Raw genomic sequence first — 19819 nt, 5'->3', positions numbered from 1 at the left:
AGGCAGGTGGATCACAAGATCAGGTGTTCAAGACCAGTCTGGCCAACATGGTGAAACCCCGTCTCTATTAAAAACACAAAAATTATCAATTATGACGCCTATTATTGTAATAGGTACTGAAATAAACTCACCTTAGAATCAGACCTTCAAATAAGTGGATCACAAAGCCTTAATCATGGAATTCATGAAAAACATCAATTTTGTGAGTTTTAAAATTAAAAAGTACTAAATTTTCACATTTCTTGATATTAATACATGTTTTTGGCATACTAATTAAGAATTGTCATTCCAAAAAAGTTGTCATTTTATATTAAAACAAAATAGTTATTAAAAACACAAAAATTAGCCAGGCGTGGTAGCACATGCCTGTAATCCCACATACTCAGGAGGCTGAGGCAGGAGAATCGCTTGAGCCTGGGAGGTGGAGGTTGCAGTGAGCTGAGAGTGCGCCACTGCACTCCAGCCTGGGTGACAGGGCAAGACTCTTTCTTGAAAAAAAATAATAATAAAATAAACTAAGGACACAGACATACTTAGAAAAATCATGACTCTCCAGATTCTATTTAAACTGTGCATATTAAGATAGCTCTTATCTGATATTCTGATTAAATATACTGTTTTATGGCCTTAATTTTTTACTAAATATTGTTTCGGTCTAGTACTGTTGGTATTGTTCTTATAGAACTAGATCTTCTAAACTTTCAATAAATGTTACCTCATCCAGTAAAATTTGCTGTCAAAAGAAAAAAGAATTCAGTAAAACCTGTACCTTTTATGAAGTTTTATTTATAAATAGCATAACAAAGCTATTTGAGTTTGATGTATATTTGTATTATGGTTTATTGATTTATTATAGTGAATTATCTATAACATGTAAAAAAGTATTTTAATAAGGTAGAGAAACTGGAAAATGAGAATAATTTAATCTATTGCTTTTGAATAGTCCACAAGTGTTACATCAGTGATAAATCAATTCAAAAAATGTTGTCACTGAAAGGTACATTAGAGATAAATGCCTTGGCCAGAAAGAACAATCAGCAACTAGGACTCAAACAGCAGATATTCTTTTTTTAAGTGCCTTAACACGACTTCCTCATTCAACAAATCAGGAAATTGAGGCCCAAATAAGTTAAATGACTTATTCCAAGTAGTACTGCTGGTAAACAGACTAGATTCCAAATCTTAGAGTTCTTAATCTAATGATTTCAGTAGCATACTACCGTGGTTATATAGTTTCCACTCTTTCTTTAAAACATAGATATATTACTGCTTATATTCTCTATAGTGAAAACGTATGTGTTTTGGGGGCCTTATTACCTAACAGGAAATCCCATTTCAAGTTTTGAGGATCTATTGCGCCCTATTCTCAGTCAACATGATCAGTTTAGGGTCCCATCCAGCTTCAACATGTGACCTAAAGTCTAAATAAATCTGTGCATTCAATTTGCAGGTCACAAAGACAGGTTCTAAGATGGGCATGCAAACTCCACTCTACAACTACACTGAGTCCAAGGGCTTCTGCTATATATAGCTCCTAAGAAAATCTCTACTGGCCTTCAACCTGGCAAAGTATAATGTTAGAGCACGTACAGCCTTCTTGTCAGTCTGAAGGGAAATCCCATCCTAGAAAGGTGCTGACACAGAGCAAACAGATGAGAGTGAAGGAGGAGAGAAACCAAGCCCAAGCCCTGTGAAACTATCTAGACTGTAGCATGACTCACCCAAGGAAGTCCTACCTCTAAACTTTTCAGTTGTGGGCTGATCATTTTCCTTTTTCTGTCTTTTTTTGGTAACTTACACTCCTACCTTATTTACATGGGAACCCATGAACAAAAACAAAGGGAAGCTGAGGATGAAAATATACGTATATTTCCAGCTGCTATTTAGGAGGCGAAACCCAGAAAACAAAACTAGTATCTAAGGGGTTTCTTTGGAAAAACAATTACTTTTTCTATCTCTTAATAACATAATGTTATTTATTTTCATGAAACTAGCATACATTTCCCTATGGCCTTAAACCATGCTTTGAGATAGGTATTATGAGCTTATCAAAACAAAAACAAACTTCTAAGAAGAGAGATAATTTTAAAAAATTATTTCTACCTCAAAATGGTGGTGCTACAAAAAGGTAAGGGAATGAATAAATAATGCTATTTTTTTGACATGTGTATTCCCATCATTTGCCCAATGGTTGTATTATATTAATCAAAGTGAAGTCAATTTTGGTCACTAACAAATACATTTTTGATGTTACTAAAAAACTAGAGCTGTATCAAGTTCTAAGATAAAACATCCAGCTAGTCAATTGACAAATATGTAAAATATTCAGACTATTTTAACCTAGCTCACATACCTGTGTTCATATCAAATGTCCAAGCAGGTATGCGATCCCCTGCACTTATATCATTCAGACGTAGAAGAGGAAGAGAAATTTGAATAGAGCCATTGACCTTTAGTTCTTTTCCTCCAGAATATATTTTCACACATATTGCAGCAAGAGGAGTCAATTCAATGTTTTCAAAACCTATAAAAGAAGAGTTTATTAATTTCATATGTAAACAGAGGTGGTGGTTACCTAATTATTATAGGTCTAAAATAAATAGTTCCTCTATTTCACCAAGGGTTATCTATTTTAATATCAAATAGATACTGAATACACATTAAGGATTTTTTAAATGTAATTTTAAAATATTGTCTAAATATAGGCTATGCAACGTAACACTGACAAATCAATATGAGCCTAAGTTATCTAAGTCATCTGATGTAAGGGGCACTAGAATCCAATTCAATATTTTTTATAAACCTAAAAAGCAACAACCAAAAAAACCCCATCTCACTATAGTACCATACTCAATAAAGGCTCTATCATACACCATCAATGCAGATGTGGATTTGAAATATCTCGCCCTCTCTTTTCCAAGACCATCTGTTTCAAGGAGTGCTAGAACCCACAGATCTAGCTGCACTTCTTACATAAAAAGCATTCAGATTAAAAGTTGCACTTCTTACATAAAAAGCATTCAGATTAAAAGTACAATTTTTAATGGATAGGTTTGGCAATTAAACATGAAACAAAATCACTAATATTACTTGATAAAAATTGTCTTAATATACTTGATTAGTCATACAACTGAAAAAATATAAACTTAGATTTTAAATATAATACTAGACTTCAAAGCTTGAAAAGTAGGAGAAAGGGAGATAACAGAATTGGTTATATTGTTTTGCCTAAGGTTTTAAAGATTTAATTATACAATTTACAGTACGCTTTCTTAAATATCAGGAACTATCTATAGATGTCTGTTACTCTGGGCGGAGAGAGGGAGCAGAAAGTGCCTTTCTTTTGCTTTTGAAATATTAGCAATGGCAAACAAAGTTATAATATATACCAGCATATTGATGAAGAATAAAACTATTATAGATGTTAAAATTACAGTATTTCTACAAATAGATGGCAGAAAGTATACTTTTTATCTATTTGCTTTTGGTCTACACTTTTGAATCTTTGGCTTCAAAACTAGAAATTTGTTCATTCATTTAACAAATATTTACAAAGTCCCTACCAGCACCATGCACTCATATGGGCCCCAAAGACACAGTAAATATATTTCTGATATTGTCTGCAATATTTTTTCATAATAATTGCTATCAAATATCCTTTTTTTGCCCCCATGTATTTACTCCTCATCAGTTTTTTCCCCCACCCAAATGTAAGTGCATGATAATCTAGAAAAGGAACATAATTAGGCGGTCAAGAAAGGCCTCCTCTCTGAGGAGGGCACATCTGAGCTGCAGCCAAATGGGAAGAACCTTCAAGAACTTTCCAGGCAGAATAAACAAGTCCAAAGCCTCCAAATTACAAGTGATCTTGGCAGGTGCAGGGAAGAAAGGTGGCCACAGGGCTAGAGGGCAGCAGGGGAGACAGGCAAGAGTGGAGGGTCTTGGCAGCCACAGAAAGAGTCCTCGTTATCATGACTGCTTATCATCTGGAATGGCTTCAGCCGTCAAACAGGCCAAGTAGTGGCTTATTGAAAATTTTCAATTAAATATAAGAATTAACTGTACTAAATTACCTGAAAGACTAATATTAAATGAGCAAACCAGTGCCATACATATTTTATAGGCTGGCATGCTGGTAAGCCATCCACTGCAAGCACAAATCAAATGTTATATAAATTGTTAAGTAACTACATCAAACTACTCAGTAAAACCAGTTGGCTGGCTTTCTGAAGTACCTGCTTCAACCTCACCCCTCAGCTCCGTGCAGTCAGTGGCTTTACAAACTGTTGAAACTGACACACCAGCATTTAAGATAAAGTCAAGTCAGAGGAGAAAAGAATGGTGCAAGGGAAAAAAGACTGAAAAAAAAACAATGAGGAGAACAGAACTTTTATGAAAGGACATTTTTATCCTCATGGAACTCTAGAACTGTGTAATCTAATAGAGTGACCACTAGCTGCATGTGGCTATTTAAATTCACTTCCTCAGTGCACTGGTCATGTTTCAAGAGCACAACAGCCACATGTCGGACAGAGAAGAATATTTCCATTTGGCAGCACTGCTCTAGAACTTTTTAAATGATAGCAGCATTCTCAGGATAATCAAAACTTTTAATGAATACTCTCAAAAGCCGGTAATAGAGTGTTGGGGAACAGTTCATTCTGACCCTTTCCCACTGAATCTAGTGAGTCTTGTCCATGAACATCCTCCAGCGCCATGAGCTTCATTTGTGATAGTGTGTACAGATACCATTCTAGTAAATGCTTTTATTTACACCATCCTGTAGGTTACATCTGGAAAATCTTGGCTGATGTCTTAGTTTGGCTTCCTCAAGCAGCAGACCCTGAGATAATAATTTGAGTGCAAATAGTTTATTTGGTAGGTAATCCCAGGAAGCACCTATCACTAACAGAAGCGTAATTCAGCAGGAAGGAAGGGAGCCAATACAGGATGTGTTAACAAGCAGGTTATCACTGTGGTAACTCCAGCTCAGTTCCACCGGGGACATACACTGGCACAGAGTTGTCCTAGCCACACCAACTCTTGTCTGTCATTGGTTGACAGCTTGCCCCATGTGATGGCCAAGTCTGCTTCTTGAAACCAAGGAATGCCCTCAGGCAGTCACAGGTGTGTGCAGTAGGAAAAGCAGGTTTGTAACAGACTAATAAGTGTCATCTGGCTGGGGCACTGATAGCATCAACTCCAACAGGCAAAACAAAACAAAACTCTATCTAACCAAAATACTTATTTCCTGTTATCACTCATTGCTGGCTGTTCCTCAAATGAAATGAACAAAATATCTGAAAAAAAAAAAAGAAACTATCAGAATTATAGACTGTTTGAGGTGATTTTAAACAGTGGATTTTCAGTTAGGTTACAATGAGTGGTAAAAATGGTAGAACAGGCCTGGCGAGGTGGCTCATGCCTGTAATCCCAGCACCTTGGGAGGCTGAGGTGGGCGGATTGTTGAGCACAGGAGTTAAAGACCGCCTAGGCAACATGGCGAAACCCCATCCCTACAAAAAATCAAAAAGATTAGCTGGGTGTGGTGGTGCATGCCTGTAGTCCCACTACTTGGGAGGCTTAGGTAGGAAGATCACTCGAACCTGGGTGGTTAAGGCTGCAGTGAACCAAAATCATGCCACTGCACTCCAGCTTGGGAAACAGAGCAAGACCCTGTCTCAAAAGAGAAAAAAAATGGTGGAACAAGTGTGGATGTACAGAGGGAAATGATGTTTTTAAAGGGCTTATTTATGAATGTATTTTTAAATGTAAAATTCCATTGTTCCACTAACTTTTATATTATGACAGCCTTATAGAAATATATGAGTGCTGTTGACTCTGGAATACATATATTCTCAATATTTATATTTTACACAGAGAATAGCAAATATTTACAATAAGTTACTCCAATCTATAAACTTTTTTCTATCTCAATTATTGACACTTCTCATCAGTTGGATAAAAATGAATACATCAAATTATGAAAAAAATACAAACTGAATTTTAATTTTTAAATGTATTAAATTTTCAAAGCTATACAATAATCATAACTATTTTCTATACCTTACCTGCTTTGGATCAAATAAAATTTAATAAATTTAAAAGAAATCAAAATTTCCATGCATTTGAAATAATGTATGCTGAATTTTTCTTTCATTGAATAATACATATTTCATTAAAGGGAATTTTTTATTATATACATTTTAATAACTAGATTTATGTCTCAAATGATGTGTATTATCCATAGCTTATATATTATAAGCTATTATAAATAGCTAAATATTTGATGAAATATTTGTATACTAATGTTTCTTATAACTATATTATGCAAAAAGTAGATAATACCTGGTTTATTGAGAGTAATTCCAGTTGTATGCAGAAAATTGTCCACTTTCAAAAACTGTTGTAGAACTGTAAGATAGCCAGTAACGTTGCTAATATGATGGTTGTCAGGAAGTTTAATTAAGGCTTTTGAAAACTGAACACTTGGTTGAGATTTGGCATCTGGAAAAAAGGAAACCTCATTAACAAAGAGATAAAGGCATGTTAAGCATAGCAGCATTGGTCAGGACGTTTTACTTTAAAAGAAGCAATTATAATTATTGCTAAACATCATTAGCATCTTCTCATGTAATTATTTTAAATGCAGAACTAAGAAATTTTCCTTTCTTTAGATGACACAAGGCACCTTTGTACTGATTGATTCTGCTGCCCAGAATTTCCTCACCCTTTTCTTTCCACTCTGGGGAACCCCACACTGACCATTTTTAGCCCATGTGTTTCATTTGGGGTCTCATTTCTGTAACGGTAGTGGAGTTGATGGTGCATGCCAGAATGGGCTGAAACCAATTAAAAGCATCTGATTATCTTGGCCACAGTGATTTGTTCAATGATGGGCCCTGTCCCAAGCACAGTTAATGAGATATAATGTGTGTTTTGCTTGGACTGGATTTAATGTGAGCAGGTATACATCCAGGAGTTGTAACAGCCATCTTGCAATCAAAAATGAAAGCTTGTTTAAAAATCGAGGCAGCATTCAAATAGTGGAGAGTTGAGTAATAGAGAACCAGTTTTCAATTATTTCTACTGAAGTCGTGATCGAGCCATGTCTAAAGTTCGTCCTATTCCTACACTTAACATCTATAAGAGAAATAAATAAATGCTTCTTTTGGGCTTAAGCCAGATTAGGACTGGGTTTTCAGTAACTTGCAACAGAAAAGTGTCTCTGATGATATTCAGCCACATACTTAAGTGGGTAAGTTTCTCTATCAGTTAACTAACCATGCATTAAAAGCCTTTCAAATGCCAGGTACTCAATTTATAAATATCTCAGTAACTCAATTTTTCCTAAGCATAAATATCTCAGTATCTTCTAACATTATTTATCAAGTGATAATTCAGTGACAATATTGATATTTCTGTAATCAACAGATTTTGAATTTAATAATTCAAAGATCAACTCTTACACCTGAAAATTATCAGAAACATCAGCTTTTGCTTTGAACTTTAGTAAGGTCACTGATGAAGACAGAAGCAATCAATTAAATTATTAGAATAGAAAAGACATCAGTTTTTAAAGAGCTACATGACAATAAATGATAAATGAAACAATGTAAGACTTCTCAGTTTATAGTTTTTGTGTGTGTGAAGCTACAAAAATAATACCTGGAAAACAGTTAAGAAAAGTAACATAATTATATGCTGTTTGGTTGTTGAGGATACAATCTAAAGCCTTCTGATCACTCACAGGTACTACCTATGACTTGCTCTTTTAAAATACGTGGCTTAATTATTTTGAAGACCACATTTCTTACAACTGAATACATGCACACTAAACAAAATGTCTAGCTGAGCTTCTGTAAGGTTTTGTACATTCCTAAATTTTCTAGTTTCTCCTTTTGCCATAAATACATAAACACACAGGCTTAATTTCCACTGTACAAACCTAATGAAACATGTTATGGAAGTTCAGCAATAAGGATATGTATTTTTTACAGAAAGATTTAACATCATTATTAAACATTCATACTTTCCTGCCTGGCCTTACAAATGGGTCACCTTTTAGGAAAATGAGACAGTAAAAGGAAGTGATCTGAGAATTCAAGAGGACTCACAGTGTTCTCACGGAAACCTGCCAAGGCATGGCCAGTATTTTCCAGACAAATGAGTGCTTACCATTGCTTGGTACAGTGGCAAAGGATTGATACGGGACATGGTCACACAGATCCATTTCATGTATTCCAGCAGAAACTATGATTGTTAATGGGGTTTGAAGATGCCAGTGAGGGGCAGAGATGCATCAAAACAAACACTGAAGAGGGACTGTGAAGAAGCTAATTTCATTAAGGCCCCGATAGCATTAAACAGACTCTCTGTATACTTGTGATTCTTATTTACTTTCCATTCTTTCACACACAGCTCCACATCCACCATTCTGCCATACACAGCAAAAATCACTAGCTCAAAATTCTGGCAAGGCCAGTCATGGCAGCTCCCAGCACTTTGGGAGGCTGAGATGGGCGCATCACTTGAGGTCAGGAGTTTGAGACCAGCCTGGCCAACATGGTGAAACCCCATCTCTACGAAAAATAAGAAATTAGCCAGGCGTGGTGGTACATGCCTGTGGTCTCAGCTACTTGGGAGGCTGAGGTGGAAGGATCACTTGAGTCCAGGAGGTAGAAGTTGCAGTGAGCCGAGATTGCACCACTGCACTCCAACCTGGGTGACAGCCAGACACTGTCTCAAAAAAAAAAAAAAAAAAAATGCTGGTCAGGCACGGTGGCTCATGCCTGTAATCCTAGCACTTTGGGAGGCTGAGGTGAGTGGATCACCAGAGGTCAGGAGTTCAAGACCACCCTGACCAATATGGAGAAACCCCATCTCTACTAAAAATACAAAACTAGCTGGGTGTGGTGGCACATGCCTGTAATCCCAGCTACTTGGGAGGCTGAGGCAAGAGAATCACTTGAACCCGGGAGGCAGAGGTTGCAGTGAGCTGAGATCGTGCCATTGTACTCCAGCCTGGGCAACAAGAGCGAAACTCTGTCTCAAAGATAAAAAAAATCTGGCAAATATCTTGGTATTTCAAATGTCTTGGTATTTCATAAGTAAGAGATTCTACAGCCTCACGCAGTAAATTGCTTCAAGATTCATCAAGCCCTAGTTTATTTTTTTCCCAAATAATAGTAAATTTTCTGGTTGAATATTTTAGGAATAGATAAGACAGCATCTAAAAATGAAAAGAACTTTCACAGAGTTCTTTTTACCATGACGCTCTTACTGGACTCCACCTTGAGGGCTTTCTCACTTTATCAGTCATTCCTGTTATACTTTAGACCTAAACATGAATTTACCAATACAAAACAAACAAGCAAATTGTTGTCATTTATACAGGTTTCCTAAAATATGCAATAAAAGAGTCACAGAATTCTGAGGTTTCTAAGGCGTGCGGGAGTTAGGATGAAACAATCATCTTCATGGTTGGTAAAGCAGAATTGGAGGACACAGTTTGAATCAGTACCCAAAACATGATTTCTGCACTCTTCTCCTTGGGATACACAAGAGAGGCAAATCACGTCTACAGAGCAGATACTTAACTACCAAGTCTTAGGCATCTCCCAAAAAGCGACAAATTTAATGCTGGAGGCAGGAAGGAGGCAATCTGTAAATTAGCCCCAAAGGCCTGAGCAATATGTGTCCTGCCCTTTCCTCAATTTCTCCCACCATGGAAGCCCCAGTAAGAAATGTGATTTGGAAAGAAAAACAGAAGTTCTCTACAGTGTGCCTGTTTGAGGGGCTAAAATAGCAAAGGAAAAAATGACTCCTGCTACACAAAAAAACCCACACCATTCATTTGACAGTAAAATATCAGTTCAGATCAACTTATAGTCAGTGCTAATCGTACTGATCAATTTAGATTTTTCTCAAGTTATAATTCACACTGATTCTTAGTGAAGAAGTACAGTTATATGACAATAACTTTAAGTGTTTACTTAGTAAGAAGTATGGTACTTACCAGCTAATTTTCCAGTAATTAAAACAGTGTCTTCAAATAACCATATATTTGCTTGGCTTTGCGGGAACAGTGAAAGTGTAACTGATGAATATACTGTGAAATATAGCACAATTAGAATATTTTACTTAATGTGAGGGAAAAAAACCAGGACAAATATAGTTCTGTAACAGCAAGTCTCAAAAAGTGTGTGTGTGGGGGGAACAAATGCTTGATGGGAAGAGCAATTCAAAACAAAGGAAGAATGAATGTAAAATATGATGAAGGAAAAAAGGTCACAATAAAGTGAGAAGAAAACATTGGTTATCACTATTTATTTTACTAATCTTTTCTATTTGATGGTTGTAGTCTATACCAAGGTGATGAATGATGTTCTGTAACCCCAGATATAAATGATCAAGTTAAATGCTTGAATAACTCCCTGATATATTTTCTCTAATTGTTACTTATTAAGATTTAAAATTTTTTTTTTCTTGGCTCCATGATTCAAGCTTCTCTAGATATAAACTATATCCACTTTTCATTTTTACCTTCCCACATAAGAGCACAATGCTCTTCTGCACACAGTGTGGTTTGCCAAAAGGATCCTGAGTTGGCAGAGAAGGAAACAATTTAATGCACAAAATGATTCAAAGGCAACCTTTAGTAGTAATGCAGGATGGAGGTGAACCTGCCTACAAGCATAGGCAGCTGAACTACCTGTTGGGATGAGTTAAATGCAGATTACCTGAAAGATATTATTTCAAGATTAGAGCAAGAAGCTGGGACAAAAGACCATTTTATAAGCAAGATCAAATCAAACTTATCAATCCTTAAAAAGAAAAATCACTTTTGAGGAGTTCTCAATCCTCCAAAAGAAAAATCAGTTTTGAGGAGCTCCCAAAGCATGAGTTCTCGTTTGATATCTTTCCTCTATGCTGTGTATTTAAAATTAATAGAAGTAGCATGGCATCCTCAAATCTCTTAAGAGAAAACACAGTTGCATGGAAATACTTTTATTATTTTGAGATATTTCAAAGAATTTAAAGAAAATATGGAAAAAAGTAAAATACAAAAAGTATACAATGATGGGTGGAGGTAAAATGAAATATACTTTTCTCCTTCCATAGGAAAAGAGAACTACCAAATAAAAATGTAATTTCAATTTCAGAATATATTAACATTTAGACTGATTAATGGATTAAATTGGAGAGGTGGGAGGGTCACAGTTTGAACCTCAAGGTGATTATAAGTAAGGCATTATTCCATATTTGGATACTTTCTCAGTCACACCTCTGTTAAACATGAGGAGAATCTTTCTGAACTTCAAACACATTCAGATTTCTTTTCACGTGAAAATTGTTTCCTATTATAAATGGGATGTAATACCCATGGTGAAAAACTTGAACACAGAAAATAAGATGAAAGTGATGATCACTGCAACACCACCATAGGAACAATCATTAATAATATTTTATTATAGCTCTTTGTTGGGTATTCCTGTGATTTTTTAAAATAGTGAATTATGATATTGTTACAGAATACTGTTACCCTGCCTTTTTCATTTGATAACATAAGTATTTCTCTCAAAAGATACTTTTCATAACATTTTTAACCCACATATTTCATTTATTAAGGTATCAAGATTTACTTATTTACTGCATTAATCCAATAGATTTGGAATGCTTCCATTTCACTATTATTACAAAAATATTGCATCAGCTTCCTGGTGCATGAACGCCTGTCCACTGTATTTAATATTTTAACATACGTTTATTTGTGCAGATTCATAAAGTGGAATACTGGGTCAAAGTTTATGAAGATTTTGAAGACTTTGACACATACATTTCAAAAATTGTTACCCAGGTAATTTTGCCAGTTTGTACTTCTACCAAGAATGTTTGAGAATCTGATCCTATCTTGTTTGACGATATTAAAGATAATCATTTAACAACTTTTTTAAGGTAAAAAAATCTAAGTGTGTATTTCTTTGGTGTACTGATCTTAGATTATTAAAGCATGTTGTCATATGTACTAACCATTTGTATTTCCTGTTTTGAAAATTGATAGGCCATGATTTTGTCCATTTACCTTATTTAGTTAGGGTCTTGGCATTTTCTTATTTATTTGTATGAATTCTTTACATATTAAGGACTTTATGCCTTACTGTTTCAAATATTTTTCCAACCTCAGTTGCTTTTTATGTTTATGACATACAGGACTTTATTAAAATTATATGTTCATATATAGCTTATGGCATCTTTTATTGCTTTTAAGTTTAAACAGACCATCCTAACTGAAAGGTCAGATAGTTTATTTTCTTATATTTAATATAATTTTTTCCACATTTGATCTCTCTAAGCAATATATTTTCACATATGGATCCAATTAATTTATTCCAAATAGTTAACCAAAATATATCTATCATTTAATGACTATTCAACCTTTTCTCAATGATTTCTAATGGCATCTTATCATAGATAACATTTTATAAATACTAAGTGTCCAATTTGTACCATAATACAACTTATAGCATAATATCACTCACTCTTAATTTTGTAGATATATAATATTTTAGTTGTCTGTAATGGCAAATTGCCCCTAGGAGATATATTTTTAAAAGATTCCCATGTATCTTTACACATTTATTCTTTAAAGATTATTTTTGCCAATTCTTAAAAATAAATCTATAATAATATGTTAGGGAGGTTTCAGATAGTTTACCTGTTGGGACATAAGACCCTTGCTTGCAAGCAGCTTCTCAGAACTAAAACAGGCCCAAGAGAACTTGTTTGCCCATTCTACCATGTGAGGACACAGAAGATGTCATCTATAAACAAAAATGCCCTCACCAGACACAGAATCTGCTGGCACCTTGATCTTAGACTTCCCAGACTCCAGAACTGCAAGAAATAAATTTCTCTTGTTTACAAGCTACCCGGCTTAGGGTATTTCATTATAGCAGCCTGAAAAGACTAAGACAATGTTTTCTTCAAAGTAGCACTCCCTTCTAACCTCCTTATGTTGACTTAAGCATTCTCATTTTCAGCTTACCAGAACAAGATATCCCCCAAACAGAGAAAATAATTCATTTACATTTAGCAAAAACAAACAAACAAAAAACTGTTTAAGTGCTTACTTGGCATTCTTCTGGTTTTCCAAGGCAGAGGGGTCAACACATAGCCATCTTTGTAAGCAATAATAGTTAAACTAAGTCCTAATTTGTAGGGTACTTTTATCAGCACTGCTCCATTGCTTTTAGTTACTGTGGAATTTGTCTTCGTGTAGTTTACAAACACTTCTACAACTGCTTGGCTCAGGTACTGACGACTGATGATGTCATTCACCTGGACTTTCAACATAAATACAGACACTGGAGAGAAAAAGGTAGAAATTGCAGCATGTTGTATCCTAGAATGCATATGTCATAGTCTTTAAATGTCATTCAACATATCTAACAGTACAAAACTGTTGTTAAACTTAGGAACTACACATAAATACATACAATAATGAAGAATTCATTATTCTTTGTAAAATGAAATAAATTTCAATACAGTTAAGTGCTCCATAGCAACATTTCAGTCAATGATGGACCACATATATAATCTTCCAGATTATGATGGCGCTAAAAAATTCCCATTGCCTAGTGACATCATGGCCATCATAGTGTTGCAGTGCAATGTGTTACTCATGTGTTAATGGTGATACTGGTGTAAACAAACATGTGCTGCCAGTTGTATGAAAGTATAGCATATATAATTAGGTACAGCATATAAAACTTGATAATAGATTACTACGTTACTGGTTTATGAATTTACTATACTTTTTAATCATTATTTTACAATGCAGTCCTTCTACATATAAAAACAAAAGTTAATTGTAAGAAAGACTCAGGCAGGTCCTTCAGGAGGTATTCCAAAAAAAATAAAGGCATTGTTATCTTGGGAGATGACACTTCCATGCATGCTGCTGCCCCTGAAGACCTTCCAGTGGGACAAGATGTAGAGGTGGAAGACAATAATATTGATGATCCTGCCCTGTGTAGGCCTGGGCTAATGTTTATATTTGTGTCTTAGTTTTTAACAAAAAAAGTTTAAAAAGTAAAAAGTAAAAAATTTTTAAAATAGCAAAAAGCTTATCAAATAAGGATAGAAAAAAATTTGCACAGTTGTACAATGTGTTTAAGCTAAGTGTTATTACAAAAGAATCAAAAAGTTTAAGTTTCAGTAAGTTTATGAATTTATAGTAAGCTAAGGTTAACTTATTGAAGAAAGAAAAATATTTTTTTCTAAATTTAATATAACCTAAGTATACCACTGTGGAGTGTTTGCAGAGTCTACAGTAGTATACAGTAATATCCTAGGGCTTCACATTCACACACCCATAGCAACTTCCAGTCCTGCAAGCTGTATGCATGGTAAGTGCCCTTTACAAGTGTACTATTTAAAAAAAAATCTTTTATATGGTCTTTTTGTTGTGCCTTTTCTATGCTTAGATAAGTGTCAGTTTAGATGCACTGACACTTAAAATTGTGTTACAGTTGCCTGCAGTATCCAGTACAGTAATATGCTGTACAGACTTGTAGCTTAGGAGCAATAGGCTATACCATATAACCTAGGTGTGCAGTAGGCTATACTATCTAGGTTTGTATAAGTACATTATGATGTTCACAAAACAATAAAATCACCTAACAATGCATTTCTCATAGTGTATTGTCATTGTTAAGTTACACATGGCTGTATTTGTTATTAAGGCACAGTATTACTCAATTTTTTCCTATCAATTAAAAAAGAAGAAAGGACAGCAGTGAATAATGTGAAGACTGAGGTTCTCTCTTAAGGAAAATACATTTTTATTGTGTTTCACTAACCCTAATGCTATCAATAGCAACAGGAGACAGACAAATTCCTAGACAGTCAAAAATGGGTTCCCTTTCAGTGCCAACCTTCAAGCCAAAGAAAGCCTGAAACCTAAAAACTGAACTGCCAGTTCTGGACAGAGTCCACGACCAGAGTGAGAACTTCTATCTTTGTCTTACCCTCTGTCTCTTGATTGGTTCCTTTTGGATGATGCCTTTTAACCAACTGAACAGTTCTTTTTCCAAGATGACCCATGGACTATTCTGCATGCACTCCCCCATTCTAAGCCCACAAAAACTCCAGACTCAGCCTCACAGATGGCTACCCTGCTTTCAGGGTCCCCTCTCCACCGAGAGCTTTCCTTTTGTTGCTCAATAAAATTCTTCTCTGCCCTACTTATTCTCCAGTGTCTGTGTACCTTATTCTTCTTGAGCATGGGACAAGAACCTGGAACTCACCAAACTGCGGGCAGCAGAAACAAGCTGTAACCCTAACTTCTGCCCAATGGGCTGTGGACAGTGGGAATAAAATAGCTGTAATATGCTCCCACTCTCCAAGCTATGGGAGTGGAAAGCTGCAAAATTTCTGGAAGCTCAGACCTCAGGACTCCCCAAGCAAGAGCTGTAACATCCCTTGGGGCTCTGTGATCACTGGCATCTCTAAACATGGATCACCATGTTCCCCTAGTCTAGATGCCAGCACCCAACACAGAAGTCACTTGTGGCATGCCCAATCCAGCCACAGGCTGAGCGTGGAGCCACAGTGGGTGTGGGATCTGAGCAGGCACGAGCCGAGCACAGCCTGCTGGGCTGTGCAACACCCAGACAGAGGCAGCTGCAGAGATTTCTGGTTGTCAAAGCAGCACTGTAGGAAATCTTGTAACACTTTCAAGTTACATAGATTTAACACATTCCAAATGTAGTCAAAGTTCTTAGAATAAAATGCCACTACTGCATGGCTAGCTCTTTTATTTTTTTCTGTTGTCTGGAAAGCAGAAGATGTTTTCCAGTGCCAAATATACAAAGTATCAAAAATCCTTCTCTAAAATATCAAAAAGCCTTATCCATTAGGTTTATAAGAAAACAAGGCTGAGCACGATGGCTCATGCCTGTAATCCCAGCACTTTAAGAGGCTGAGACAGGAGGATTGCTTGAGGCCAGGAGTTCAAGACCAGCCTAGGCAACATAGACCCTGTCTCTACAAAAAACTTGAAATTAGCTGGGTGTACTGGCACATGCCAGCTGCTTGGGAGGGTGAGAAGGAAGGATGATTTAGCCCAGGAGGTCAAGGCTGCAGTGAGCCATGATCACACCACTGCACTCCAGCCTGGGCAACACAGCATGACCCTGTCTCCTAAAAAAAGAGAAAGAAAAGAAACTAACATATGTTGAGGAAAATGAAAACTAAAGCCTGTTTTTACTTAAACCTCTGGTCTTACTCCTTAAGTACAGATCTTGATAACGTCTGCCTAAGAAAGAGCTTGTACCACCATGAAAGTGCCTTTGTAAGCATGTATCACATCTCTGTGAAAGATGCTTTCTCTTCCCCTGTAAATGGGTTCTGGAGTCAGTCACCATCCACCTCTGCCATTCCCTAGACATGTGACCTTGGGTAAGTTAGCTCTCAAAGTACATTTGCTCATATGTAAAATCAGGAAAATAGTTAGCTACTTTGAGATAATAAAATGAAATAATGTGTCCAGTACAGAGCTTGTGTATCACTTAATGTGATTGGTAATAAAAATTATTATTCCACGATAAGAGAGCACTCACAAACATTAGAGTACACTGATAAGAAATATAAAGATTATGCTGCAATATATTTGCATAAACCTATTTTTACCCAAAATTTGTATCAAGAACAGCAAATCAGATAAAAAATTCTTGTCAATGTTGACTGAGGCTCAATATTGCTATCAAAATATTGTTATACCTTGTCCGTTCTTTGTTAAACTGGACCTTAAATTGCTTCTGGATCATAACAAAGACATTTCAAATACAAATATAACCTTTGTAATAATCACCCAGTCCTAGGGAAGGTTCAATCCACCAAACTAAAAAAAAAAAAAAAAAAGCTCTGATCCCTTCCAGAGTCTAAAACGTTAAATGTTATCCAAACACTATTCTCATTCTCTCTCTCTCTCCCTCTCCCACACACACACACACACACACACACACACAGCCACAAACATATTTCAGTATATCTCCTCTTATAAAAATTTTAACCATAATAAGAACTAAAATGTGCTGGGGGTAATAAGCCATGCATTGTGTTAGTTTTTAAGTGCATTATTCTACTTACTCTTCAAAAAAAACCTCATGGAAGAGATATTGTTGTTTTCTTTATTTTATACATATTGGTAACTGAGAGTTGCAGAGGTCTGAAAGTGAACCATGGCTAACCCTCAGTAAATGGAGGAAACAGGACATAAACTCAGGACATCTCTCATCAATGCTTATGCTTGTAAACCATTGCCCTACATCTGCCTGGTTACTCTCTTAAAAGCAATTATCATCTCAGTTTAGAGTGTGGAGATGGGAAGAATTGATTGAGAAAAGCAAAGAGAAGATTATATCAAATCCTACCTTAAAATGAGGTTCCATTAGTCTGTCTGAAACACTGAATTTCCTGAACAACAATCTCATATATATTCAAATATAAATATGAGGAAGAGATTCCAAGGTGATACAGAGATAAGTAAAGTTTATCCACACATCTGCTTTGCATCTTTAATGATAATAGAAAACCTTGTGAGAGGTCAAATTACTTTGAGTAGTCATTAGTATCATTACTTTTAAGAGATAAATTGAAGAACATTCAGTAATAAAAGGCCAAATAAGCTTTGGGTCTTAAGCTGTTCCTCAAACTATTTTTCCATCGTATCATAAATTCAGCCCATTAATAGTATTTTGTTATAAAATAAATATGTTTGTAACACTTTAAAATCAAAAGATGAAGGTAAAGAATAAATATATGTGCCTGAGATTGCCTTTATGAAAATTATAACACAATTATAACAGTTAGTGAGATCTGATCTGGCCAACCCCCTTCCTCTTGCCTGTTGCCTTCAAGCTGCCTTAATTATTCCTGGGCTAAGGCTGGGCTAGCATTGAGAGACATTTAGTTTATAGTTTAAATAATAATAGCCCTTCCTCAAAATGTAACTGCCTTTGTAAAGCTAATGAGATCATCGGGTTAGGAGGATGTGAGGAGCCTGAATTCTAAGGTGTAGATTGCCAGCCATTCTTCTGCAGGTCACAAGATATGCAACTTCCCCAATTACTCCTGCAAATAACATCACTATTGTAGAACCTAAGGATTGGCCATTTGAGATGTCTTTTCAGGTTTTTTAATGTCTGAATTGATGGTTCCACCACTCCAGTGGCAGCACCCAGAAGCAACTCAGCTCAAGAGGACAGCTTTGACTCCCTATGATTTCATCTCCAACCCAACCAATCAGCAGAAAGCACCCATTGCCTAGCCACTGCCACCCTGTCCCCTGCTTCCCCCAAACTGATGGCAGTGACAGCCCATGTGGAGTAGCCACTGTGAGGATGCCAGCTGCAGCAGGGGAGGCACAGCTGGGGCTGCACAATCCAGAAGGCCAGAGGGAGCCCTGCCCCTACCGAGTTGGTGGGGCAGGAGCCCACACTCCTGGGCACAGCTGCAGCCTGTCAGCTGCAGCTGCAGACCCCAGCATCCCTCTGCTCTCAGGGGCCCAGGAAGCTCCCTTCCCTCACAGGCTTGAAAGTGCCTGCTTCCACTGTCTGGCCTTTCCCTGCTCCCGGTGCCAGCCCTGGGGCAAAGCAAAGTTGTGGTCAAGAACAGGCACTTTTACAACCCAGCTGGATGTGCACACACTTGGGGGCAGCAATGATAGGCCAGCCCCCTGTCGCCTAGGCCCCTTCCGGACTTTGGGCACTCATGGCCACAGGAGGGAAACAGCAGAGGCTGAGGGTGGCTCCACACAGGATTGCGGGTACCCCTCAGCACCCCTCAGGTATGGCCTGAAGCATGGGGGCCAGGTTGCCAGGTCCACAGACCAGAATGAGAACTTCTTCTGGTGCATCTTCCCGGCCCACTCATGGACCAATCAGCATGTACTTCCTCCCATCTGAAGCCCATAAAAACCCTGGACTCAGCCAGACTCAGGCAGAGGACAGGATGACCTGCCTGTGGATAGGAGCTACCCACTCTGGATCACCTCTCACCTGAGGGCCACAGAGATGTTGTGATGACCTGCTTATGGACAGGAGCTACCCACTCCAGGTATCCTCTCTCCATTGAGGGCTGCACACTCTTTGAGATGACCTACCTGCAGATAGAAGCTACCCACTCCAGGCCTCCTCTCCACTGAGAGCTGTACTCATCGGGATGACCTGCCTGTGGATAAGAGCTACCTACCTGCTCTGGGTCTCCTCTCCGCTGAGGGCTACAGACATTGAGACAACCTGCCTCTGGATAGGAGCTACCCACTCTAGGTCTCCTCTCTGCTGAGGGCTGTACTCATTGGGATGACCTGCCTGTGGGAAGGAGCTACCCACTTCGGGGTATCATTTATACCTACACTGATAACACCCATCCTACAGTCTCCTGAGAGCTGTACTTTCGCTCAATAATGCACCTCTTCACCTTGCTCACCCTCCAGTTGTCTGTGTATTTCATTTTTCCTGGACGTGGGATAAAAGCTCAGGCCCCATTGAATGGTGGGACTGAAAGAGCTGTAACACATACAGGGCTGAAATATGCCCCTCCACTCACCACATTGCTGGTGACAAGAAGGAAAGAGAAGAGCTGCAGTCCTTCAGGGAGCCCAGACCTAGGAACTCCCTGAGCCAAGGCTGAGATACGCTCTTTGAGGTTCTGTGGTTCCTGGAGTCTCCAAGCTCCCGGGTGCCACTGCGTTCCCCAGTGCCTGTAGCGGAAGCCACTTGAGGTACACCTGTTCCAGCCACAGCCTTGCAGG

General features: G+C 37.4%; 1 protein-coding gene across 1 annotated transcript in view; it reads right to left on the bottom strand.

The window, feature by feature from the left end:
* Positions 1 to 19819, bottom strand: part of FAM171B (family with sequence similarity 171 member B) — a 71945-nt gene that overhangs the window by 12278 nt on the left and 39848 nt on the right. The window contains exons 2-5 of the mRNA XM_031008552.2: positions 13134 to 13367; positions 10019 to 10111; positions 6349 to 6507; positions 2354 to 2524 (exon numbers count right to left, since the gene is read on the bottom strand). Coding sequence (XP_030864412.2) covers positions 2354 to 2524; positions 6349 to 6507; positions 10019 to 10111; positions 13134 to 13367 — 657 coding nt within the window. The remainder of the gene's footprint in view (positions 1 to 2353; positions 2525 to 6348; positions 6508 to 10018; positions 10112 to 13133; positions 13368 to 19819) is intronic.

This window comes from Gorilla gorilla, chromosome 11, assembly GCF_029281585.2.
Source record: "Gorilla gorilla gorilla isolate KB3781 chromosome 11, NHGRI_mGorGor1-v2.1_pri, whole genome shotgun sequence".
NCBI lineage: Eukaryota > Metazoa > Chordata > Mammalia > Primates > Hominidae > Gorilla > Gorilla gorilla.
The sequence above is the reverse complement of the archived record's forward strand: the minus strand, read 5'-3'. Positions and strand labels throughout refer to the sequence as shown.